General features: G+C 38.8%; 1 protein-coding gene across 1 annotated transcript; it reads right to left on the bottom strand.

Moving 5' to 3' along the window:
• Positions 1 to 15: 15 nt before the first annotated feature.
• Positions 16 to 27,273, bottom strand: xpr1b (xenotropic and polytropic retrovirus receptor 1b). Its single transcript, XM_053495578.1, has 15 exons — positions 26,765 to 27,273; positions 17,359 to 17,410; positions 8,249 to 8,350; positions 7,732 to 7,955; positions 7,389 to 7,538; positions 6,436 to 6,519; positions 6,232 to 6,313; positions 5,860 to 6,062; positions 5,561 to 5,740; positions 4,506 to 4,662; positions 4,200 to 4,388; positions 3,932 to 4,098; positions 3,149 to 3,288; positions 2,142 to 2,363; positions 16 to 1,946 (listed from the first exon to the last, which is right to left on the bottom strand). Exons 1-15 carry the CDS (start codon positions 26,831 to 26,833, stop codon positions 1,892 to 1,894), a joined length of 2,076 nt encoding a protein of 691 aa, XP_053351553.1. The 5' UTR covers positions 26,834 to 27,273; the 3' UTR covers positions 16 to 1,891.

The following is a 27,273-nucleotide window of genomic DNA, read 5'->3' as shown; positions in this document are numbered from 1 at the left end:
GAACAGGCAACGATATTGTTTTATCATAACATTGTTTTATTTTTCAGTTAACTAGCACCACTCGTAAATGGAATGGTGTTATGATACACTATGCATATTGCAATGTTTCTCTTTCATTGCTTTCATTTCTTTTCCTTAAATAAAAAAAGGACAGAACTTAAAAATAAGCAAGACTGAACTGAAGTAATGGCAGTCACAATCAAAGTATGAGCAGTGACAAGCAAATTAGAAAGGAACATTCAAATCAACCTCTTTTTTTTTTTTTTGTTCCAAGCATTTACTTGGGACAGTAGGACACAACATGATCTTAAAGAGGAGCCTTTACAGATTATTGCAGAAGTGAATCAATGTTTTCTACATCAGGCTGGAATCAGCCCAGCTCCAACTGAATTAACGAAAATGACAAAAGGGAGTGGGGGAACCTTTTGCTTTTCCTGATGCTCCTGGAATGTAACAGTACATTTTCACCGGACCCAGGATGGAGCCCTGAGTTATACCCCTTTACAATATAATCGTCCGTTATTACAGGCGCTGGAGACATTTCCCGAGCTTGGGATTGAAGTGGAACAAAAGAAACGATGTCTGCTAAGAATGAAAGTCCACAGGTTACAAGTCAGGTACCTGGTTTTGTATTTAAAAAAAAAAACCCTTAGGTGGCATTTACGGACTAGCTGTAACACTGGAAGACGTCTATATATATATATATATATATATATATATATACAAAAAGGAAAAAAGACATAGAGCTCAGCTCATGTGAAACACGTGCGCACTGGAATGTGAGGGATGGATGGATGGATAGCTGTACAAAATAAATATCTGCTCATGTTCAGTGTAGGTTCAAATTCAAGAAGATGGAGTTCTAACAATGCTAAAAAAATAACATAAGATTACAGCTTATCATTTCACTAATTCAGACCCGCTCATTTCAAGTCCAGACATTAATTCCCTGCTTAAACTGCGACAAAGCTCTTCTGTTTGGCGTGCTCTTGAATGAGCCGTGTAGCTATATAACCCTTGAGAAACAGAAACTCCCACAGGTCCTAAAAAAGCAGCACTCGTTCAGATTGCATTGGCATCAAGAAAACAACGACAAAAAGTAGGCGAACGTCACCTGTCTGCTAGCTAGCTAACTAGTAGTTTTGTTTCTTTGTGTTTTTTAAAGTTTTTTTTGTGTGGTATTATGATGATCTGATTGAAAAGCCACCTGAGGGTTTCGAAAAACATGCTTGGGCAGAAGTCATGGAATCAGTCATCGCCTTTTCATCTTTAAAACTCTATACAATTCCATGAATGGACCAAAGGCAGCTTTTCCTTCACATAAATAACAACGTAATGTACATTCTTAAAAAGTTAAAAAGAAAAATCCACCGATGATGACGAACACATCTAAGGGCACTGCTACATGAACAACACTACATACACAGAGACGTGGTGTTCACCGTCACCGAGTCTTTAGCGGAATCTCGTCCGTTCCTACAGAGGCTTGTTTTTGATTATCACGCTTTGATCCCTGTTATACGCGAATATACTTTACATACAAGTATAGACAGTTTTTTTTTTTCCTTTTTTTTCTTTTTCTTTATAACAGAGCTTTGAAAAGAATCAAAGGCAGTAACGATGGAATCGATCGAGAACAATACAGTAACTAATTGAGTGGCTGATCCTGTGCTAGTGAGGAAAATCGCTTTGTGTGCATGTGTGTGTGTGTGTGTCAAGTTTGGTTTCGTCTCTGAGATTGTGTATGTGCTTGTGTGTGTAGGCATGTATGTGTGTGTAGACAGGCAGCTTTGTGATGGACTGATTGGAAAGCCTACGAAGGCGTAGGGCCCCTGAAGGGACCGTGGTCCGTTTAGAGGGTATGAAGGAGCCCCCCTAAGGAGGGCAGAGGTCAGGTGTCGTCGTCCGTGTCCTCGATCAGGACTTTGGTGTCTCGCATTTTTGATCTGAACAGAAAACAGAAAAGAAGGGGTTCAATATCTGGCATAAGATCTGACAGAATGATAAAGCGTGGTACATAAACCACACTCAAATCAGGACTTAAGGGAAGAGGGTGTGGCCTAAATCTGAAAACCTAATAATAAATAACAATACTAAACACTGTGAATATATAAACCCAGATGAAGTAAAGGTTCTCGTACTGGGAGGCCAGACGAGGTCGCCTCAGCGACATGCTGTAGCTCCTCTTCCAGCTCTTCTTGCCCTGGCGGTTCCGGACGCCGTCCTCCTGGTCCATCATCTGCTCCAGAAGCGTCTGGTCGTCTGCGTTGAGTGGAGCCACCGAGATGTCCCGAACTGCTCGGAACTCACCGCAGTTGTTCAGGTGCTCGTTCTCCAGACGGAAGAAGTTCCAAACGAAGCGTCTGGTGATGATAGGGGTGGGGGGGTGGAGAGAAGATTTTGTGACACTATCGCAAAGTATTATTTTTAGCTTATTTCTATTTCCTTAACTTCCAATTAGTCAGGAGACAACTACCATCTTTACCGGACCCAGGAGAGAGCCCTGATTTATACCCACTTACAATATAATCGTCTGTTATTACATTTGGGATTCAAGTGGAACAAAAATAAACTATTTCTGCTAAGAGTGAAAGTCCACAGGTTACATGACAGGTACCTGGTTTTGTATTAAAAAAAATAAAAAAAATAATTGGCATCTAGTTGTAACAGTGGGAGACGTCTATATATAAAGAAGGAAAAAAGATGTTGTCATAGCTCAGATCACGTGAAATACATGAACACTGGAATGGGGAGAACGAGGACTATCATGTGCGTCCTCTTAAACACGTAACGTGCAGTCTTTTTGAACTACTGCTCATGCAATATTTTGGAGCGGCGTAACACACTACAGAGAAAAAACGCTATCCGCCCTTTCCACTTGCATGACGCCAATAATTGGCTAGTGTTGCTGTGCTTGATATGAGTGTGTGAGAATGCCATCCCCTATTTCTGGATGATAGTGGCGAACATGTTTTTGTCCATTCACTTGGAAGCATGGACCAGGTACTTTAACGCAGACTTTGCTGTGTGAGAGTGTCTTAGAGCAAAAGACATAACCAATTAAATACTACTGTTAAAAAAAAAAGGTAAAAAAAAAGAAAAAAAAAAAAAAGAGTCAAGTTTCCTCATGTGCAGTAGTTGTTCTCACCTAAAGACCTCCAGCGGCGTGAGAACGGTGGACAGAATTTCAGCAACTAAGTGGTGTGAAGTCAGTACGTGGAGTGAGAGAGGAATGGTCCAGGCAAAGCGCAAGATCACATCTTCTAATATGGCACAATAATAGTAAGCCTGTTGAGAAATAAAGTGGTAAAAAAGTTCATAACACACGATGCAGCAAAACAACGGGAGCACGTTCGTAAGTCCAATTTGTTTGTAAGTCCGACAAAGTGAGTCTTGTCTCGGTTCTTTGACACAAAGATGCAATATAAAGCATATATACAATCCACTTGACTAAATCTCTGTCCACAGTAGCTATTGCACTCAAATCTAAGATATTAAAACTGTATTGTAATGTCATATTTAAGATATTGTAATTATTGTAAAAATTCGGATATTGTAACATTATATAGCGGTATACAACTGTGTGAAATATGGAGACTAATTCACCGTTACACTCGTGAATGTGGACAATTTACACATTCACTTACATGCTGAAAATATTGTATATAATAGTGATTACTGGTATCTGTGCACTCCAGTGTATATTTTTTGTACAATACATGTGAGCTACTTTCGCGATTTGTTCGCGTCTATGTCTGTTCGTTTCTGCAAAAATTTATAACTCGAATGTTTGTAAGTCAAGGACTTGCTGTACCTTAAAATTCTTGCATTGCACCTTAAAGTCATATTTCAAGTAAAAAAATAAAAATAAAAAAAAAAAGTATACACATATGCATTTGTTTTTTATACTTTTTTATTTTACTGTGCTTACTTTCTGTGGGTATACGATTTCCTCGCGGAGAAGCGTATTCTCCCCGGCGTTGCGGTCAAACAGACCCCAATCCATCTTTAGGTCCCAGATGAGCGTGTAACAGGAGTTAATTATCGAGCAGGCGATAAGCAGATACAGGAAAATGTCAGAGTCTGAATGTTTGCCGGCTGAAAAAAAAAAGAAAAAGGAAAGAGCGACGCTGCTCGTCATCTGGCGCTCTAATAATAATACTCGCAACGACTGATCACGGCCTAGACAAAGCGCTCACCTTGGTGTGTCTTGTAGAGCGCCTTAAAAGTCACCACGAAGAAGGTGGTTGAGTATTTGCCGGCGTTTACCAAGTGAGGAAAGGCGCGCTTCGTGTCTCTGTACCGCCTCAGGCACTGCACGAAGCGGAACCAGGCTGGCAGGCACTGGATGATGGCGCGCACGCCGTATGAGTAGGTATTGCACGTATCTAAAGGATTAAATGAGGGACGAAATATGATTTCTGCCCTAAAAAGATTACCGTCAAAAAAATGAATACACTTTAGATTTGAAAAACTATTTGAAAAGCATCAACGTCCAGGCTTACTGAGCTGAGTGTAGGACGTGAGCCAGTCCAGCTCCACGCTGTAGAAGCAGATCAGGTACTCCAGGTCCATCAGAACGGTGCTGAGCGAGTTGAGCTGATCGGCCAGCCAGAAGTCAGCGAAGCCCACTCTGTGGAACGGAGCCGTGACCACTCGGAACTGAGAGCAAGAGCAGGGAGAGAATAATAATAAGAAGACAACGACGGGACTTTTGACTGCGCAGAATAATAGAACACAATCATGAGAGAAAAAAAATAAATCTCTTTATTTCTCTATACAATCCCCTGTTACACTAATTCCAGTGTGTCACTAGTGTTAGACACTATTAAGGTAAGAGTTTGTTTTATCTCAATACGCCAGAGTTACGTTTGGACTGCATGTGTCAGGTTTGATACGTTGGCCTCCCAGGAACTCCTTTAATGGTGTTTCCAAACATGGTGTTTCCAAAAACGGCTTGTAGTTCCTTTAATGTTTAAGTGGTGTTGGTGAATGTGTGTACAGTTCCTACAAACAGATCTCTCAATTTTTACTGGAGCGACTGCATTGGGCTGAGAGTTTCATCACCGTACTGTGCTTGAAATAGTTTTTTTACACCTTCATTCACCCGAAATATTACCACAAGTCCCGGTTTGACTTGAACGCCGCTTTTAATTGATTATGATATATACAAGCACTATTGGGGCGCTGCTCGACCAATCAGACAAGTGGGTTTAAACTAAATGTGACTTGAACACCTCCACGTTCACCAAATTCACAAAAAAATATATATTATTTTATATTTATATTTCATTTGTTTTTGGTTGTGACAAGTCTTTATTTTCATGACATTGTTTCTTCAAACTGATGGAAATAATTGTATCCCTAATGCTTGTGATGTTATCTAGGTCACCAAGATGAAAGTTTCCAGGTCTGAGATCATCCTTCTCAGACAGATCTGGTTTTCATCGGTACTGCTGACGGAGTTTCAAGATTATAACCGAACCAACTTTGAAAACTTTTTCCATCGACGCAGACACAGACACAAAAAGAAACACTTGCAGAGTGTTCAGGCTCTTACCAGCAGTTTGAGAAGCCAGAAGCGGGATTTGTAGTAGCACGTCTTGAAGGGGTTGATGAGGAAAAGTAGGAAGAAACTGTAGAGTGCCAGGGGACAAGCATGAATCGGGATCATTAAGGAATCGGAGAACAGGCAGGACAGGATGCTGACGCACCACAGCATGCCGAGAAAGCCTGCGATCTGAAAGGAGGGAAAAAGAAACGAAGCCATGATGAAGTGTATACTGAATAAGCAGGTTGATCTCATTCAGTCCATCGTTTTTATTCATCGTCTCAGGACTCGACTCTGTATAAACTCACCTCGAACAGGTGCTGGTGCGAGAGGTTGTTGCGCGGGTTGAGCTCGAAGATGAGCACGTGATTGACGCCCGCCTGCCTCCAGCCGTACGTGTTGATGCCCAACAGGAAGAGGAACTCGATGAGCAGGAAGCCGCCGCGGTAGATCCGAACCAGCGGCCACACCTTCTCCGGAGAGGGGTTATTTTGCAGTGCTTTTGCTATGCCTTTAAAAACAAACAAAAAAACAAATAAAACCATCAAGTTTAACATCAACATAGATGCACTTAATCAAAATCCCATCTAAAATCCTTCTTACAGTCTCAGGGACACCATTACAGACTAATGTATCTGGTCTGACCAGTTCATTTTTCCTATAGTATGTGAGAGCTGTACCCGTGATGATGATGGTGACTATTAACACGACAAAGACTCCACAGTAAAGTCCGACTCGGAAAGTGGTCCATGCCGGCGCGGGCTGAAACAGAAGAGGAATAATCAAACTGTCACTAACTGATACAAACCAGCCAAGTAAAGAAGAAGGAAAAAAAACAAAAAAAAAAACAAGCGCCAGTTTTGTTCGGATTGTTGATGCCTGACCTGTGCAGCTCCTAAGGGAGGCACTCGAAGCCTCTTCATGGCTTTCTGTCTGTCGCCGCCTTCCAGTTCAGTCGTGACCAGGGTCTGGAGGAGAAGAAAGGAAATAAATATAATATTAATTTTAATTATTCAAAATTAAATTCCTTTGTTTTCTACAGAATTCTACACAAAACACCAGATAATGACACCATGAATAAAGTTTACTTGAGATTTTTGCAAATTTATAAAAAGAAATAAATAAATTGAGAAAGCACATGTACATAAGTATTTACAGCGTTTGCCATGAAGCTTATGGTCACTCTCTCAGAGCTCCAGAGGTTCTCTGTGGAGAGAGGAGAACCTTCCAGAAGGACAACCATCTCTGCAGCAATCCACCAATCAGGCCTATATGATAGAGTAGCCAGAGAGTCTCATCAGACCTGAGAAGACCTTTTGTTTCTCATGGTCAGAGAGGCCTTCAGGTGCCTTTTGGCACAGTCCAGACAGGCTGCCATGTGCCTTTTACCAAATAGGCCTGATTGGTGGATTGCTGCAGAGATGGTTGTCCTTCTGGAAGGTTCTCCTCTCTCCACAGAGGACCTCTGGAGCTCTGACAGAGTGACCATCGGGTTCTTGGTCACCTCCCTGACTAAGGCCCTTCTCCCTCGATCGTTCAGTTTAGATGGCTGGCCAGCTCTAGGAAGAGCCCTGGTGGTTTCAAACTTCTTTCTTCTTCTTCTGAGCTCAATTTTGCAAACGCTGTGAATACTTATGTACATGTGCTTTCTCAATTTTATTATTTTTTTTATAAATTTGCAAACATCTCAAGTAACCTTTTTTCATGTTGTGATTATGGGGTGTAGAATTATGAGGAAAAAAAAGAACTTAATCCATTTTAGAATAAGGCTGTGACATAAAATGTGGAAAAAGTGGTGCGCTGTGAATACTTTCCGGATGTATATATACACTCATACCTCTGTCTCAGAAATGATCTGAGTGATCTTCTTGCAGGTGTAGAACGGCGCCACTTCAACGTGAGCGACCCGCCAGTCGGCCCCTCGCACGGTCTCGAAGATCTTATCATGTTTCTTTAGGATCTTCCTGAAACCGGTGAAGTTTAGGTTCTGTAGGTCAGGACAGGAGAGACGAGACATTTCTCATTGAATTAAATGCATGATGGAGTGCATGGAAGATAGAAAGTCTAATTAGATCAAACGTAATTATTTTAATAAGGAATCAGGAATCATCATGTGAATTGTAACAAGCTGCTCATTATACTGTGAGATGATAATGGAGATGAAGGAGGAGAAGTGTGACCTGGTAGTTCTGCAGCAGGATGAGGCTGAGGTAGAACTCGCTGAAAGCCAGCTGCAGGTCCTTGATGTTGCGGTGTTTGCAGCGCTCCTGCTGGGACAGGTGGAAGACGGCGCGACGGCGGGGCCGCAAGCCCGGGGCTCGGCTGCTCTCGCGCTGCGCGTCCAGAGACGACTGGAGCTCGTTCTGCAACGTGGCGAAGCGCCGCTGAGCTTCGGCCAGCTTCTCTGCACGAGCACAGGCGCGTAAACAAGAACGTTAGCTTTTGAGAAGAACCACTGATTGATTAATAGATATTAAATGGGGGAAAAATATATCAGGTGTTGTTTCCCGATTCTAGAATTTTTCCTTTTCCTGATTCCTGTGTGCTGTTTGCAAAATGAAACCCTGACGCTAACATCCCAGGATTCTGCTCTAAGGATTTCTGGTTTTATAGTTTGTAGCTACAAGGTAGGCGATAAAAGCTAAGAGCTCTGTGTCTGGGAGAAGGAATGTTCCGGATTACAATAGATATGTGTACCTGAATAAAATGTGTTGATTTTGGCCAGCTCCTTCTCGCATGTTTGGAAGAACTTCTCCTCGAACTTGGCGTAGTACCTCTTAACCGTGTCCTCGTCCGTGACTAGAAACAGACACAGAGAAGACAAGAGACAGAGCACAAGAGTGAGTGCTGGCGGTGACGCACGGGGGACAGGGCTGGGGACGAGGATTAAATCTTCTTCCACTGTTTCGACGTCCAAACGTCCTCGGTTTGTGCATATTTGTAAGCTTGCCCATTTGGAGCTGCGATCTAAGCAGCCTGTCCTGTGTGTAAGACTGCTTCCATGGTTACGCAGGCAAACACGGCGCGCTGGGAACGTCGCCGGGGGAATTCTCGAAACCGGCCCCGAGCATCTCTGCGCTAAGGAATATAATATATATATATCCAGCAGTGATAACATCAAGGATGTGTTGTATCAACATGGGAGTACACTATTAATAAAACATCACAAAACACATTATGGTTACAGACTAGCATGAAGCGTTCAGGGTAAACTTTAAAAAAAAGCCTTGATAGTGTTGACTGTAAACGCCGTGTTGCCGAGGAGAGAGATGGAGGTAAGCGAATTTTGCCTGGAGGAACAGAAATGTCGAGAGCAGGGCCCGTGTCCAGACGGTCAGGCGCTGAATCACTGTCTCGAAATTCGCACACAAATAACAAGCCGGTCTGATGAATTCAGTTTGAGAGGGAAGAGAGAGGAAAAAAAAAAAAAAGTGTCTGTTGGTTGATGCTGTTTCAGCCCAGACTAAAAACCAAACGTAATACATGTATTATAAAGCGATGTTAAAAGCCAAAAACGAAAGACTTTTCCTATAGCTGTAACCACTGACTGAACTAAACTTACAAATCAGAATCCTGCAATAAGCATACTGGACATAAAAACAACATTCGATCTTATGGAAAAAGCCTCAAATCAGACCACGGATCAACACAAATGTCAACATAATACAGGTATAAAGTGATTTTCTAAATTGTTGCTGTTAATTAAAACAGAAGCTTTAATATAGACACAATAACGTGTTAGAAGACAAAACGTTTTTTTGTGAAATTTTCCTGTAGCTGTAACCACTGACTGAACCAACCTGACCAACCGGATTCGAGAATCAAACACTGAATTGTAAACACGATAAAACAAAACTTCAGCTTTAATCAAGACATGAGTCGGGATCTTAAACATGCTGAAGACAATAAGGTGAATCTTTTCAAGTTGCTTATTAAGCAAGTTTGGCCCAACTGCTAAGAAAGTAGTAGGACTTCCTTTATACAAATATTATTACCAAAAACTTCTTTCTTGTCTATTTTTATTTTATTTTTTAACGTACAAAATAAATACAAGTGTGAGTGTTTCAACATGAAGTCTCGGCTGATTGAGTATCTCTGCGATCGGGGGGAAGCGGCGTAAAATCGAACACTTCATTGTTCATTAATAAGCTACTCGTCATGTCTACAAATCTTTTTTTAATCCCAGATAAGCCTTATGAACACTGAACTTCAGAGCGAAGTGTGCAACCGCTCAATGCGACATGCCAACTTATCAAAGTATGCTTATCGGTAACGCTCGTTATCGCTGATAAGCAGCGTAGCGTAAACAGCCTGGGTAAACAAACCGAAGGAGAAATAATCAACCTGAGGCCAGGTAGAGCGATAGACGACCTGCTGAGAGGGCAAGTAAGGTTGAGTGACTGGGTTGTGTAGCAGTTAGCGCAGGCGATCAATCAATCCAGGTCTATTTTAGCAACAGACAAAAAAAAAAAAAGGATGAATTTTTATGTCCTAATTTTTGTGTCTTCATAAATACTGTTCAGAATTTATATTTATTTAACATTTCTTTTTTAATCTCATTAACTTCTTACCCTAAGAGAGTTTTTCATCCAAAATACAATAAAGAAGAGAAACTGTGCAACCTTTTATAAATGCTACTAAAATTTATCATTAGGGTTGAAACAAAAACAAACAAAAGATGAAAAAGAAGAAGAAATAAGAATTATTAAAATGTTATCATGTTTGGTTCAAAAGGAGTGAAAATTAAGTTATTCAAGTTTATTATTAGGTTTAAAGCCAAAAAGCAATGAAAACATATGTATTTTATGAATGTTACTTAAATTGCATCTTTATGTTTAAAGAAAAAAAGTGAAATATTTTACTATATAAGTCTTATATTCACTATATAAGTCAGCCTATATAATTACAGTATAAAAAGGCAGTGAAAAATTTTATGAAATAGTAAGTTTCATCATTATATTTATGCATTTCTGAAAATATCATGAATAAAAAAAAAAAAAGGATTATAAAGTTGAATAATTATGTCCAAAGCAACAAAGACTAACTAACACTCTTAAAATGGCATCAAAATCTGTTCAAACTTGGTTACAAAGCAATTATTAGTTATACGGGTATATTCATTTTTGTTCTATAGCCGTAACACTACAGGTTCACACACTAGGATGGTCAAAAGTATGTCAACACATCATCCTCAAACTTCAGATGTTCTCAGCTTTCCGCTATACTTTGGAGGTTGGATTTGCCGATTTGGGTTTATTCAGCTACAAGAGCATTACTGAGCTCAGGTGCTGATTTTAAGAGAGAAGATTCAGGTTCCAGTTCAACCCAACGGTGTAGAGTGGGGCCGAGTTACACTTCAACGTGTGTTCATGGTGTTGGCTTTGTGCACAGGGGCATCGTCGTGCTGGAACATGTTCAGGCCTCTCAGTCCTAAAGGAAAATTGTAATGCTACAGTTACAGCATACAAAGACGTTCTAGACAACTGAGCGATAACAACTTTGTAGAGACGGTTTGGAAAACCAAACGCTGGAGGTTGATCATCAGGTGCCCACCACTTTAGTTTGAAGAAACAAGAACCCTCCTGAATGAACAGTATACTTTCTTATTAGTGCTATTATCATGACTAGGTTTTCAACCGACCTGAGGTTACTGGCCTACGACGTAAAACATTCATTTTATTCAACTTTGATATAGCACCTGGATGTTGAATCTGAGAAGCAGAAATAGTAGCTGGAGGTGAAGTAATTTCCTGAGACCCTTCTCTATTCTAAAAAGAAAAAAAAACTTAAATAAGGATTACACAAGATTTTGTCGAAGCTTTGAAACGTGGCCGTGGTCCAAATCAAACACAGCTTGTGATGTTTCTCTCGGCGTTAGAAACACTGCACCATGGGAACCGAGCCTCAGGTTTGGGTAACCCCCTGTGTGAGGCCTGCAACTGGGTCAAGTTTGTCTGGGCTCGGGTGTATCGAAGCCCCTTTGAAAACACACACGCAGAGCTTGATTACGTGAGTAATGTGCGCCTGGAGCAATTGCTTTCTTACACAGCTGATGGAAAGCAAGGGCTGCGATGAACTCTGGGAAATGTTTCTGATTCACTGCGAGAGCTTTGGAACGAGGCGTTTTCGACCAGTAATACAGTTTTAACTCTTGCTTGCTCTCATGAGGTAATGTTTGGTCCACAGACAGACTGAGAAACCCCTCATCTTCAGGGTGAAATTCTGAGTCCATGACCTCAGCCTTGGTCTGGCCCACCCTGTCATAATAACGTGCGCAACTTCGCGCCTAAAATTCCCAAAATGAAGGGTTGAGCCTGGAGGACGCCGCCACAATCGGCCCTCTTGAGGTAACGTCACCGCTGTAGCAGCCGTTACGCTGCGGCTTCGCCTTTCCAGGTGCTCAGAATCCACGATAACGACCATTACATACACTTCACCAACACCCCTAAAAGGAGCGTAAACAGACAGAGAAAGCTGATTACTGTTATTTGGAGATAATTACACCCGACTCGAGCCCACGTCTTTGAGGAAGCCTGAGCTCAGTCTGAGGGGGAGTGAGGCTCTCTAGCAGCTCGAACAGAGCGAAGAAAAACAAACCAAAAATGGCGACAGCGTCACGACAAGAATCTGGGCACTATGCCTGGGAATGAGTGTGTGTTTCTGTGTGTGGCTCTCTCTCTCTCAGAAAAAGAAGTGTGTGTTGAAACCATGCAAGATTATTTAGATGTTCATGCCTTAATATCTGACTAATCAAGAGCGACCATCAATCCCAAGGAGCTAGTCACAGTTATAACCTTTACCTCATACTGCTTTATCCTGTATACAGGGTCGTTGGCAGGCGGGGCTGGAGCCTATCCCAGGACACTTTATGGGATGAGCCGGGGTACACACTGAACAGGGTGCCAATCCATCGCAGTGCACACATACATACACACACTCACTTACACACTATGGGCACTTTGGTAAATGCCAATTAGCCTAACCTGCATGTCTTTGTACTGTGGGAGGAAACCCACTAAGCACACTGAGGCGGGAATCCAACTTGGCTGGGAATCGAACCCGGACCCTGGAGGTGCAAGACGACAGTGCTAACCACTAAGACACTGTGCTGCCATAACCTTCAACCTTACACCAAAAACAAGTCACCAACATGAGGAGGTGATCAACTCTGAGCAACTTTAATGGATGCTGCCAATACCGTGCTTCACTGTGATCCATGTTTTGTGTTTCTGAAAAATATATATGTTAATTCTAGGGGTTTTAGTTTTGTTAAAGCTTCAGAAAATGCATTTGTGTCTCTGTAGTATTTTTTTTTTCCAAACAGGCATTCATACGCCTTGTTGGTCTTCTACAAACCCTGGCTTTGTGAAGTTTAAACGGCTCGCCATCTGAGCTGTGGATCTCTGCAGCTCGTTCAGAACAACCCCTTATACTTCGGGTTCATATGTGTGGACTGCTTTGAATGAGCTGTCTTTGTTTAAAAAATAAAATCTCAACTGTTTGCCATGAAATTCGTCCTTGTCTTTTTTTTTTCCACTTAGTCAACATGACTAAGCACAACGTGTTTTGCTCTCAAGCAAGAAAAAAAGAGTGAGAGAGAACATGACAAGTATTTGGTGTGGATGTATGACTTGAAGATTGCTATAAACATCACTGGTGCCGTCTTTGCGTGTTTTCCAGCTTGGACATGTCCTCCTTGATGATACCAAAAATCTCCAAAAATGTCCTTCCGACCCAGAGAGCGATATGGAAAACGGGCTAAATCTGGCTCGCGGACGTTAATGATGGTGCTGAACGCAAATCGTCAGCTAACTGTCTGGAATTTGTAGCCAAAGACTGAAGGTCAAAGGTCAAATTTTAATCAAAGTACATACTGATAATGTGTCATGGTAGTGAACGGGCATGATATCCTTATCATGGCCACTTTCGATTATCTTCGCGAAGGAATGAAACACCTCTCTGGATGTGCTGCTGCAGGATGATTGTGTATTTTTTTGTCGCACTTCCATCAGACAGCGAAGCGTGATGGCTTCCTGCTCGTTTCTCTGATTTTTAAAATGACATTTTATTTCACAAATCTTTCAGACTTTCTCTGAACTCTCTCTCTAAAGATATTTTTTTCAATAAACAGAATTATAAAGGAGATAAACAAATAAATGTGATTAAAACATTAACACATCCTTTTCCATCCTTCTTGCTAGAGCGCAAGTTCATAAATAACCTCTTTATCACGACGTGAGCTGGAATCCTGTTAGACGAGACTAGAGCTTGTGTGATATATATATACATATGCAAACTAACCGTGCTGTTTAATTACTCTGTTACTTTCTCATGCTCGGTTTCCCTCATGCTTTAGAGTATATTTTAGTTATAAACTTTAAAATGCTGGCAAACTAATTTCTGTTGAATTGAAATAAAAAATATTTAAATGTGTTGTGTTTTAAATGTAATTGAATAAGTTTAAATAAAACAATAAAAAAACAAAGCAAACAATATGGAATGACAAAATTATAACTAACAAATATTTTAATTGATTTATCTTTTTTTATTAATTTATTTGTTTATTATAGTTGATTAATCTATCTTTCTAAAAATCCATTTATTTACTTTAGTTACTTTAATCTACCTTTTTAATTATTATTTTTTTTAGTTAATTAATCCATCTGTTAAAATCCATTTGTTTATTTACTTATCCAAAAAAGGCTAAATGTTTTTTACAGTTACTCTAGTAATAATTTTCTGGTTGGATGATTTTTTTAAATTTATTATTAACTTGGAAGTAAATAATAACCAAAACTTTAATCTTTAGATACTGTAGGTAGCAGTTGTGCCATACTCTTTCCATTTTCAGATGATTATATTAAAACTTAAAACTTTTTCCATCTTTTTCAAGCATCTTCTCAGAAAAAAATATATGTTTTTTTTTAAATAAGAGTTTTCCAACATTAAAAGAAAAAGAAATGTATGAAGCATTAATACTGCCATGTAGAGCGCAGATAAAGACTTTATATAGAAATAAAATATTTTTATGAATTAGTTACAAATTTTTTTTTACTATAGAGCGCCTTGCAAAAGTATTCATACCCCTTGGACTTGTCCACATTTTGTCACATTACAACCACAAACGTGATTTATTGGGATTTTATGTGATAGAGTGTTGTGGCGGGATCCGAAAATGGAAAGAGTATGACAACTGCAAACCTATCAAAACATGGAGAAAGCCACATTTGAAAGAAAGTCCCTTCTTATGGCATTTAAAAAAAAATAGCTTTCTTCTTGGTGCTGTTTGTTCACTAATGTTCTCTAACAAACCTCTAAGGCCTTCACAGAACAGCTGTATTTAGACTGAGAAAAAATTACACACATGTGGACCCTATTTACTAATTAGGTGACTTCTGAAGGTGATTGGTTCCAATGGATTTTAGTCAGGGATGCCAGAGTAAAGGGGGTTGAACATACAAATGCATGCCACACTTTTCAGATATTTATTTGTAAAATCTTTGTGTTGGTCTACAACATAAAATCCCTATAAGATACATTTACGTTTGTGATTGTAATGTGAGAAAATGTGGAAAAGTTCAAGTCCCCTTGATAATATGAATAATATCAGCAGCATTTCTCTTAGAAAGGCTCGTGATCATGAATTTATTACTTATTTCAACACGAAATCCGAGGAGGAAGCAGTTGTTTTGCACTTTAACTCTGCGTCGCATAAACAGACTGTGTACAACTCTGCAACGCGCTGGAAAGCGGACCCGTCAGACTAGCCGTTAGCATCTGCTCAACTTCCGTTGAGTTTTCGCCTGAAAAACACAGCTGATAAGAGTGCAGAGACTCCCAGCCACTTATACACACACACACACACACATATTGTCTGTCAGACTAAACTCACTCTGATACACACTTAGGCTGATGGCTCGTCGTTTTTGAGGTCAGACTGAGAGGTGTTTCCGCTGGATAATCAGGTTTGGATTTTTAGGATAAAGTCTCATGTTCCACCATGAGGCAGCAAAACTGCGGGCGAAATTAACCAATGTGATGCACCGATGCTCCACGGGTATGTGTATTTAAGTAATTGGAGTAATTATGTTGATGGATCATGTCATTCCAGCCCTGATGATGTAATTTTAGTAAAAAAAAATTTTTTTTAATTATATAAATATTTTTTTTACTTAGGAATAAGTTGAATTTCTTTTTAATGATTTCTCAATGATTTGCTTGGGTTCTGGAAATATTTTACTGTACATCAGTCCATTGCAGGACACATACGCAAGTATACACACTCAAACGCACTGTGGGGAATTGGAAATTCCAATTAGTCTCCTCTACATGTCTTTGGACTGTGAGATGAAACCCACCTGGAGGTGCGAGGCCACACTGCGACCAACTTCCAACGCAAACGCAGCTAATTTGGCATCATCATATTAAATAACAACGTTTTTATGGTTCACTATCCAAGACAGGAAATGAATATGCCGCAGTACAGCTTGTCACATATTTGTTTTATGCATTAGATGAACCATCAGCTGATTCGGTTACCGGTGGAGTGACTGGTTGCTTTATTTCCCAGTTCCCCCTCATGTCCGTGTTTCCTTCTGGCTCTGCCTTTTAGTTATGATGTGAAAGTTAGTCCTGCTGGAGCCCCTGCTTGATTTTCCCGGCACTAAATATACATTTCACCTTATCCATTATGTTCATACCTTACTGTTACCTCTCTGTCTCTCTCTGCATGTGGTGACTGGGGACGGTTCCACTTTACCGTGAAGTTGGACAGCTGTTCTTCTGCAGTCGCTCAACAGTCAGGACTGGAGTTTCCTACAGTCTACCTGAGCCTTGAATAACGACCTGGACTCCATATTAACTTAAAGACATCGACTGTTATATACCGAACCGAATATATCCAGCCTCCTAAAAACACAGTATGACTACAGATCAATTCCTGTTATTCCTCATCAACTGAATGAGGATGGGTTCCCTGGCAAGTCTGGTTCCTCTCAAGGTTTCTTCCTATTGACACTGATCATCAGGGACAATCTGATCATCACTTCTTATTTAGGATTAATTTTTCACATTTGCATAATTTTTCTTTGATTGTGTGAAGCTGCTTTGTGACAACGACCACATCTAGAACTAGTTAGTGACATCACCTATTTTGTCATTGTGCTCTCTTAATACCTTTGCCCACCATATGTACATACACAAACACACACACACACACACGCATGCATCAGATTTTATCTGCGTTTGTCCAAATTGTTGTCATGGATGCTATAATGAGAAGGCCCTGCTTCCTGTTAAACATAAACAGACGCATCACTCCTTACATACAGTTGAAAGGCAGGATTAAAAATCTGCACGTCCTTCATCCTGCACGTACTCTGAGGTCCTGACGGGAGACGGGGAGGGGACGCTCCTCCTCCGGGCTGCTTAGCAACCGGAAGAAGTCTCTCTGGGGTTCGACTGAGCTTGTTGTTTCTCCGAGTCTCCCAAGTCATCGGTGATGTACCTTAAGCAGCGCTGAAATTCGATTAAAATTTCTGAGCTAAACCAGGCCCTCGTATCAAATTGTTTGTTTTTTCTTCCCGTCTGTACGCTACACATGCATCCTAAGCCTTTGGAAAGGGGTTCAAGGTCAAGTTTAAAGGGCTCTCATCCAAATCCCTCGCTTTCTCAAAGAGTTTTTCTATTTGTGTTGCTAATTTTCCAAAAAATTTGTCTGATTGAACAGAAAAAAAAAAAAAAAAGTGTTTAATTGAGCAGAAATGCTGTGTGGATGAGCGAGATCAGAGGTGAATTCGAATATTTACCCTCAATCGATGGAGCCTGGTCCTGGGCGGAGTACAGCATCTCCTTGAATGCCTGTAGAAGCAAAAAACAAACAAACAAACAAAAAATGTGAGAGACAATTTCCAGCAGGTTAAAGTGAGAAATACGGGAACCAAGCCACAAGAATGGAAATAATTCACCGTGAGGAGAAGAGGAACTGTCTAAAGCGAGAGACAGTAGGAAGGGAAATGGAAGATAAGTGTTTCATCGCGTTTCCATTCACCCGACGAGACATAGTGGTCGTCCAGAAATCCACACCGAAATAGATACGTCAAAATAAGTGCATTGTGTTAAATACCGATGATAATGTTACTCTAATGCACTCTGCTACAGAGGCCAGTGTGTCCATTTTATTCAGGAGGACGTCCCGTATTCTCATACTCTCTCTCTGTGCTGAAAATCTTTAAATGTCCCTTGAAGACCTTCCTGGGAAACATTTGGTTTTTCATTTCAACTTTTTAAAATAAGAAAATTTAAGAAATTATAATTTTTAAAAATATTTTTTCAAGATAGTTTTACTTAATGACTAGAAACCTAAGTTATTGAACATAACCTTATGTTAGCATAATTAGTTAAAATAAATATGTAAAAATTTTTTTACATTAAATAAGGAAGAAAAATAAAATCCAGGCAAAATTTTTAACATTAATCAGTCAGAGATTATAACTGTTACAAAATATAAATGAAAATAATAAGAAGAAGAAGGTACCTGCAAAATCTCACACGTGTTGGGTTTAAATTTATTTTTAATTTCAACAAGAAATAGTAAAAATTACACTAAGAAAAGTTAATTCAATTACATATCACAGACTAATCAGTTACATACCACCTTTTTATCACCTACAAACAACAATAAAAATGGTCAATATTTCTGTACTGTTTGTTCAACCCTAAGTTTTGCTAGCATTACATTAGCTATAAAAACATTAGCTAAACTTAAACTCTCTGGTCACTAACTAGCAAGAGAAACTAATGAGAGGCTTTAATGTTACTGTAAATATAAACTTAGATTACGGAAGTTCGAATAAAACATGATAACATTAACAACTGTAAACTTCAACATTAAAAATTATATAATTTAAATAAAAAAATGACAAAGTAACTCAACATGTAATAACTGATGTTTGTTTAACTGCTAACTAAATACCTCAGGTCTGATTAACGTTTACCATCTATTTAGTCTTTGATTTTATAAACTAAAGTTCAGCAATATCCTAATTGTTGATATTTTGTCAAATTTGAAGCTTGTTTGTTTGGTTACGTTTTTCATTTTGCCAGTTAAATACAATGAGCATATTCTGATTATCATTGTAAACTTTGGTTATATTAACTTTGCTATTTTAAATTTTTACAAGTTTTGGTGATTATGTATATATTTGGTTATTGCTAAAGTTCGAGAACTGTATGGCAAAATATCAGCTAATGTTATTAATATAGGATTATGGTGCTAAAAGGACAACCTTTCCTGGTCAACATTAAGTCCTAGAACCAGGAATATTCAGAATATTTCCCTTTGTTTGTGACTGATCTTACTGTTTATCTAAAACAGTGGACTGAAGTTTACTTTAATTGAGCTAGACCTGCTACAATCAGGCTAAAAGTTACTCAATTCCTAGAACTTGTCAAGTTACTTCCTTTCGCAGGTTTCACAATGTTGGTCATGTTGTGGTCTGCAGATAAAACTGAATTTTCCCCCAAAACAAATAAAAACTAAATTAGACAATAGAGACGAAATCTAACCTAACTAGTAGACCAAGTCTACTACTTGATACTACTTACCTGAATAATAAGAAATTACATTATGATAAATAAGACTCATCAGGAGTAAATACGTCTGTTGGAAAAAACTAACCTCGAATGATGATGTCACATCTAAACTAAACTTAGACCCAATTCAGCTTATTTACCAGTTAATTAGCTTAGTAAGCATCACAAAAAAGAAGAACCAACATTTTGTGAGGTAGAAAAAAAACACTTGGGGTCATGCTGCAAAAGAAAAACAACCAATGACAGAGTAGTTTATGTTTGTATTTAGGCATTTGCTAGAAGCTCTTATCCAGAGCTAGATTAGATGCCATGCGGTGACATAATTCGATTATCAGAGGTACTTTGTACCAACTTTTTAATCCTTTTATAGTCACATCTAATGCGAAACAGGTTAGTGGAGTCGTTTCTTCCCAAGCCTCTGATCAACAACGTATCAAGACGCATAATAAGGACAACTACAACAAACCCCACATCTGATCACAGATCAGAAAGCTGCAAACGAAACCTATGCACCTACTTATCTCTCGCCACCTCGTCCCGGAGACAACATGCTGATGCGCTCGGTTTTCTTATCAGCCCGTGCATGTACTGCTTGCTTTCTTATCCATGTGTACGGAGCTCGGTCAGAGTGGGAAGGCGATATTTTGACCTGATTGCTCACAATCAATAACAGCGTCAGCTTGAATTCTGCTGAACTGGATATGTTTTAACAAACAAACAACAACAAAAAAAAAAAGCAGCGACGGTAGCGAGATTGTTGAGTTGGGTTCTAGAGCACGACTTGAAATAATTTACAGGAACAAATACATAAATAAATGAACAAATCTAAAGACCAACAAACAATATCATTAAAAAAAACTCTAATCATTGATTTGGCAAGAATTTCCTTTTTTTTAGGTGTATGGAAGGAGTCTTCAGTTTCAGTGTTTATTTATTTTAGTAGGTTTTCCTCCTCATGAAAACCTTTAAGACAGAGGGTTTTTTTTTTTTTAGCATTTTGTTAACATTACATGTTCAAAGAATTATTCTTCATTGGAAATGTTACATCTGACGCCAGAGACTTATTTCGTTAAAATTAAATAACAATCTAATTATAATATCTGTCATTTCTTTAAGACAATGTGCCCATGCTTATATGCTAAACTGCAACGATACAAACTACAATCGACCCCCAACATGTGGTAAAAAAAATTACATTAATACTTAGTTTTATAGTTTAAACCCTAAATATGCCCCCAAAACACTGTAATTTCATTTCAAACTCAGTTTAATACATTATCCTTAAGAAAAAAAGTATAAAGGTAAACTCGCATACTATACAGATGAAAAAATCATATTTTGCCAGGAAGTGAAATCCATTAAAAATAACTGCGGAGACTATTTGCGGTTAACCGTAAACAATCATTAGTTATGCTCTGAGGAAAAATCAGGGGGTCAACTAAATAACACTTTTTTTAAACTACTGTGCTCAAAAAAAGACCCAAAAAAATAAATAAATCAGAACGGAGGACAGATCCGACACATTATAGGTTTGTTTTGAATCAAAACGTGTCAGATCAGACACCAGGGTTCTACTGCTGCCAAGTTCATGGTGTTTATTATGTGTGTATGGTATGTGCGTCTCGAGTGAGAGTGTGTGTATTTTCTGATTTTTCCTGCCTGCGTGGGGAAACTCTGTAAACCGACACCTTAGTTACAAGTGCAGGGAAGGTCAGCGGGAACATGGGAATGCAGGTTTCTTGTTGCTGTTTGTGATGTTCGCCCGTATGTGCCGAGAAGGCGTTTTTTAATCTAAGCTTTTACGCAACGCTTCGCTTACAGGTGACAACCACGTCTTGTTGTTCTTTGAGGAACAGTTCCCGTAATCAAGAACTAACATTGTTCTTAGCCATACAGGACTTCTTTAAATAATTGGACAGTTTTTTTTATAGCATCTCTGGTCTCTTTTGTTTATGTGCTGCTGAGATAAAAACCAGACGAAAGACCGTAAAGACATTTGCGTCATTATTTGTGGGGGAAAAAAATGTTATGAAAGCGTTCTAGTAAGCAAAATGGGGATCGGTGTGAAAGCAAGGTGATGGTAGCATTGTGGTCAGTGATGACTTCCTGTAGCGACTTGCTACACATTTGTACTGCTCAAGCTAATCATACGTACAGATCGCAGTGCATCGGTTCCACGTCGAAAAAAATAATTAACCAGTGAAAAATTACATTAACAAACATTTAAGTTTTTCTACCCAAAGTGAGACTGACTGGAAAATCTTTTTTTTTTTTTTTTTTATGCGTCACTGGTAAAGTCTGAGTGAGACGACGCATATAGCAGTGACACACTCGCCTCATTTATTCAGGTCATACAGTAAGTACATAACATTAACATGTTTATTTGTCACTGCAAAGCAGACATTCATTAGCACGGAATTCTGCATAGCACTTAAAGTTCGCCACTAATTCAGCAGGTCATCTAATTGTGGCCTGTTTAGTAGGCGGTGTGGTTAGTTTGTAAAATCAGACACTAGTTAATACGTCACTTTAGGTAGTCTGTAAAAAGTCATAATTTTAGGAAGAAATTTTAGATAGTCTGTAAAGTTATTCATTATTTCAGTAGGTCCTTTAAGTTAGTCTGTAATGTAACTTACTATTTTAGTAGGTCATTTTACTTAACCTGTAAAAATTAGACATTGTTAACAATGACCTACGAAAATAATCTGTAAAGTTAGTCCCTATTCATTACAGCATTTTAGTTAGTCCTCAAAGTTAGACACTAAACACTAGGACATTTTTTTTTACTTAAACCTAGACACTATTTTAGTAGGTCATTTTATTGGCTACCTTAACAGCTAACTAGCTGAAAATGACCACATGTATTAACTAATGTTTTTGTTTATTTGATAACTAAATAGTTTTTTTTTTTAATCCAATTTAATGTCTTTATAAACAAAAATTCAGCAATAACCTAATCGTTAATAATCTGTAAAACTTAAATCTTGTTTGTTTGCGTAGGATTTAGATTTTGCTTGTTAAATACAACTAACACACTTTGATCATTGTGAACTTTGGTTACATTCTGTTTGCTATTTAAATTAATCAGTTAATACAAGTTTGGGTTATTGTGTATATATTTAATTATTGCTAAAGTTTGTTGTTAAATAATGTGTGGAATAATGTCATTTAAGAGAACAGTATGGCAAAGTGTTAGCCGTGAAGGTAGCCAATAAAATTACCTACTAAAATGGTGTGTAACTTTAAAGCCTGCCTAAAATGACCCTGTATTTAGTAATTCTCCAACGCTTGCCAGCTTTGCAGTGACAAATAAACATGTTAGTGTTATGTACTTACTGTATGACCTGAACAAATGAGGCAAGCGTGTCACTTCTATATGCGTCGTCTCACTCAGACTTTACCGGTGACGCATGTAAAAAAAAAAAACAACAACTGATTTTCCAGAATCTTTGAGTCACTTTAGGTGGAAAACCTAAAACATTAGTGATTTAACTGTTTGTTATTAATAGTAGCCAACACTTTGCCATCCAGTTATCTTAAATGACATTATTTCACACATAATTTAACAACACACTCTAATATACACATTAGACAATAACCAAAACATGTATAAAATGATTATTTAAAAATAACAAACCAAATGTAAACTTAAATGTCCTACTAAAATGAAATTCATAATTTTACAGAGTATCTAGTACCTAACAAAATTATGAAAAATGACCTACTAAAACAGTAACTAACTTTATAGACTAACTGTATGTCTTTTCGTTGTTGCTGTAAAATGTTAGTAGGTAATTATAGACGGTCTGTAAAATTATTGATTATTTTATTAAGTCATTTAAGTTATTCTGTAAAGTCTAAAGTTTAATAGTACGTAAAACCAGTTGCTATTTTAGTAGGTCATTTTGACTAGCTCTCAGTGTTACACACTAATTAGTTGGTAATTTTTAGATAATCTGTAAAGTTAATCACTACTCTGTTAGTCCGTAAAGTTAGACACTAAACAGTAGATGATTTTAGACAGGCTTTAAAGTTAGACACTATTTTGGTAGATCATTTTAGTGACCACCTTCACAACTAACTATTTCAGTAAGTAATTTGAGTTAGTCTGTACAATTATTTACTATTTTAGTAGATCATTTTTATTAGCCCTCAAAGTTAAAGCCTATTATCATTTACTAAATCTAAATTTAGTAAAGTTAGTAAATAAAATGAGCTAATAAAATATACTAAATTAAAATAAATAAATTTACAGACTATCTAAAATGATCTACTAAAATTGTGGGGGAAAAAATCCCTATTAAAACAGTAAGTAGCTTTTTGTTGCAATTTTAGTAGATAATTCCAGATAGTCTGTAAAACTATTTGTTTTTTTTAATAGGTTGTTTAAGTTAGTTTGTAAAGTGACTTGCTACGTTGTATTTACGTTGTACAGTATTTGCGTCCCAAGTCTGGAACTATTTTATTAGGTCGTTTTAGATAGTATGTAAAGTCAGACAGTATTTTCGTAGGTAGTTTTGATTAGCTCTCAAAGTTTGTCTGTAGACTTAATTACTATTTTTAAATAGTAAGCCTTTTTAAATAATTTATAAAATTTGACACTATTTAGATAGTCTGTAAAGTTTGTCACAATTTTTGTAGATCATTGTAAATAGTTTGTAGAGTTAGTTCCTATGACCTATTCAGTAGGTCATTTTGGTTAGTCCTCAAAGTTAGACAGTAAACAGTGGACAAGTCCAATGACTAACTTTATGGACTAACCATTTCAGTAAGTAATTTTATTTATTCTGTAAAGTTACTTACTATTTTAGTAGTTCATTTTCATTAGCCCTAAAAGTTACACACTAATTTGTTGGTCATTTTAAATAGTCTGTAAAGTTTGTCAGAAGTTTCTCTCACTAGCCAGGTGGCCGTTAGTTTGTTACATGATAAATTCTTCTTCGAATTTACTGTAACATTCAGTTTTCTCTCATTTTATCGAGAATGCTGCAGTATAAGTAGCATCGGGTTCAGTAGAACCGTTATGATGTAACTATTTTCTTCAAATTGCACCGCAACGCTTTCACACCCTTACTAGGCGTTTTGTTTTCCTCTGCGAGAGGCATGACTAATGGGTCAGCGGGTTTGAAGACTGCAATAATCTCATTACCCACAGCCCATTAAACCTGAAGGTGCCTGGGCGCGCTAAAGCCGCCGTGACCAAACACCTCAGATTGCTTTGCAAGCGCTTCGTACACACCTTATACAAAGTTTACATGTGCTGGTAGACAAGCTCCTGTTAAGGAAGCCAAACCACCACGGCAGACAAGGACATCATCCTGAAGAGACAGGACTGACCGAGATCTAATCTAACCTGTTAGGGAAGTCAAAATAATGCACGTCAGCAAAACAAGTTGACACGTGCAGCCGTCTTCAGTCTGAATCGTTCTCTTAGACTTACAGAAGAATAAAGTCACGTTGCTATGATTTCGACTGACTAAGCACATCAAAGTTGTTGGTGTGAAGATGAAATATGCCGTCCTAGTGCCCCAGGATGGGTGAATCCGGGTTAATTTAAACGCCGGTTTAATCATTACTCGTGCGAGTGCATGCTAGACATTTTTTCCCCAAAACCCAGGAGAGACGAAAAGAAAAGGCAGTAACAAACAAGGAGGCTCTGTTTAACTGCAAAGCAAAGCTTTTTGATTTTTGTTGGAGATGTTCACGATGACATTAAAACAACAAGGTAAATCGGTTGTCGCGGTGACAAAAAAAAATGTCTCGTAAACGGTTCAAGAAATTACTATTACATAATCGGTTATCAGAAGACAAGTGAGACAGACTGGCAGGGAAATCACTTGAACAGAAATCAATATAGAATATAATAATAGACAAGTTCAATAGAAATAAGAACATTTTATTAAGTATCTCAACAGTGCAAAAGTTTGTGCACCCCATCATTTGTAGGTGGGATATACATTTTTAAAAAGTACCTCTTTTTATGTTATATGTTATAAGTCGTACATTTCTGGTTGCTACTATACATGTCGTTTTTAAGTCTTGTACGTTACTTAACCTCACACATTAGACATATTCAAGTCATACGGTGAAAAGCCCAGGTTCAATTCCCAACCAGTGCCCAAACCCTAGCCACTGGATGCAGTGCTGGTTTCAAGCCAGGATAAAATGTGAGGGTTGCCTCAGAAAGAGCATCCGGGCATAAAACCTGTGCCAAGTGGTTATGCGGATCGAATGGTCCGCTGTGGCGACCCAGTGTTGAGGGAGCAGCCAAAAGACCAAAAAGTCATATATTACCGGCTTAAAAAAGGCACAGCATTACCATTATTTATTAAGATATTAATTTCAAGTCACTGAATATGTAATGTTTAAGTCATGCGACATTGTACGTTAGCGAATAATATAAATTTAAAACATAGACTGGTGCACAACAAATATGTTTATGTTACTGAATATGACTTCTTTAATGTGTAAAACATTGTACATTAAGTAGTAATAGATATTTCAGACTTAGAATAGTGGTGTACATAAGTTGTTAGTGTTTAAGGTGTACGAAGAAGTTTATTAAGGGATAATGGCTATTTAATGTCTATGTGTTGTATATAAGGCGTGTTCGCTTACATAAGAGAGTAATACATATTTAGGACATAATGCGGTGTACACAAGATATGTTCAAGTCGTACAGTGCTGTACATTAGGGGATACAGCAAGTCCCTGACTTACAAACATTCGTGTTGTAAACCATCACCGATACAAACGGCTCTCTCAATACAAACATTCGCAGATGCGAATGGATCACAGAAGTAGCTCACGTGTCTGCCGGACATTGTCACAGTTGTGCTGCTGTGTCCTTACTGTACAGTAGTACAGTGCTCAATCAGAGCCCTTGTTGTATGGTACCACCAGTGGTAGTGGTAGGTTTCTCGCCTGCCATGCGGAAGGCTCGGGTTCGAATCCCAGCCAATGCCCAAACCGCAGCCACTGGAAGAAACGCCCGGATAAAATGGTAGGGCTGCGTCAGGACACCTGTGCGGATCTGATGTTCCGCTGTGGCGACCCCTCGGCGGGAGCAGCCGAAAGACCAACGAACATGCTGTACCACCATTTTAAGGTAACTGTAAAAGTAAAAATAGTTTATTTACAGTGGTGTGTGTGTTTTGCTTTTTTTATGCTTTACATTGCATATTCGTGTCAAAGAAGTACAAGTACGGACAAATCCGACTTACGAACGGTCGTGTGTTAAACGTTTAAGTCGTTTCTGAATATTGTGTGTTTTAAGCCGCACATTGTTGAAGGAGATATGATCAGGTCGTACGTTACTGAATAAGTCGTACGGAGTTGTTCGTTAATGAATAACAGACATTTAAAGTCCAAAGTGTTGTATGTGAGGCGCGTTTACGTCGAAACGAAACATATCTAAACTGAGAACAGTTTGTGTGGTGATGTACGTGAGGCGCATTGAAGTCGTACGTTACGGAATACGACGTGTTTAAGTCGTGTTCCCTGACCCGTAACAGTGTTTTCGCTAGCTACTCTTTTAGCGCGAGCTCGGGTTTTGTTTTTGTCATCCCCCCCACCCCCCTCCTGCTCCTTTTTGCCGTTAGCGTTAGCGCTCGCGCTCACCTCATACTGGATGTACTGCTTCCTCCACTCCGGCGTGATGTGCGCCGCCAAGTGCTCGGTAAATTTCATCCTTGCGATTTATCGACACACTCCGTCCTCGGGTCGCTGTCTGAAATCATCGGCGGCGGCGGGCGAGAGAAATAATAATAATGATGATGATGATGATGATGATAATAGAGAAAGAGAGAGAGATAACAAAAAGGAAGAGTCGCTAAGGTCGCGAGCCACGGCTCGCGCTCCACTCTGTATAGCACGCGGGCATTTTTTTTTTTATTACTTTCTTTTATTATTACTGTTGTTATTATTATTTTAAATAAAAACAAGCGCCGGGTTAATCTCATCCACTCGTCCCCCTGTCCCTGTCCCCATCAGCGAGCGGCTACACATTGACAATTCCTGTATGTTTTCCGTTCTGAAGAAGCTCCGGCAGCCGCCGCGGGCCGCGTCCCAAACCGCGCCATGGCGAGCGAGGAAAGGGAAGGGCGGGAAGAATGCTGTGTCACGCACCA

Source organism: Clarias gariepinus, chromosome 1 (genome assembly GCF_024256425.1).
Source record: "Clarias gariepinus isolate MV-2021 ecotype Netherlands chromosome 1, CGAR_prim_01v2, whole genome shotgun sequence".
Classification (NCBI taxonomy): Eukaryota; Metazoa; Chordata; class Actinopteri; order Siluriformes; family Clariidae; genus Clarias; species Clarias gariepinus.
The sequence above is the reverse complement of the archived record's forward strand: the minus strand, read 5'-3'. Positions and strand labels throughout refer to the sequence as shown.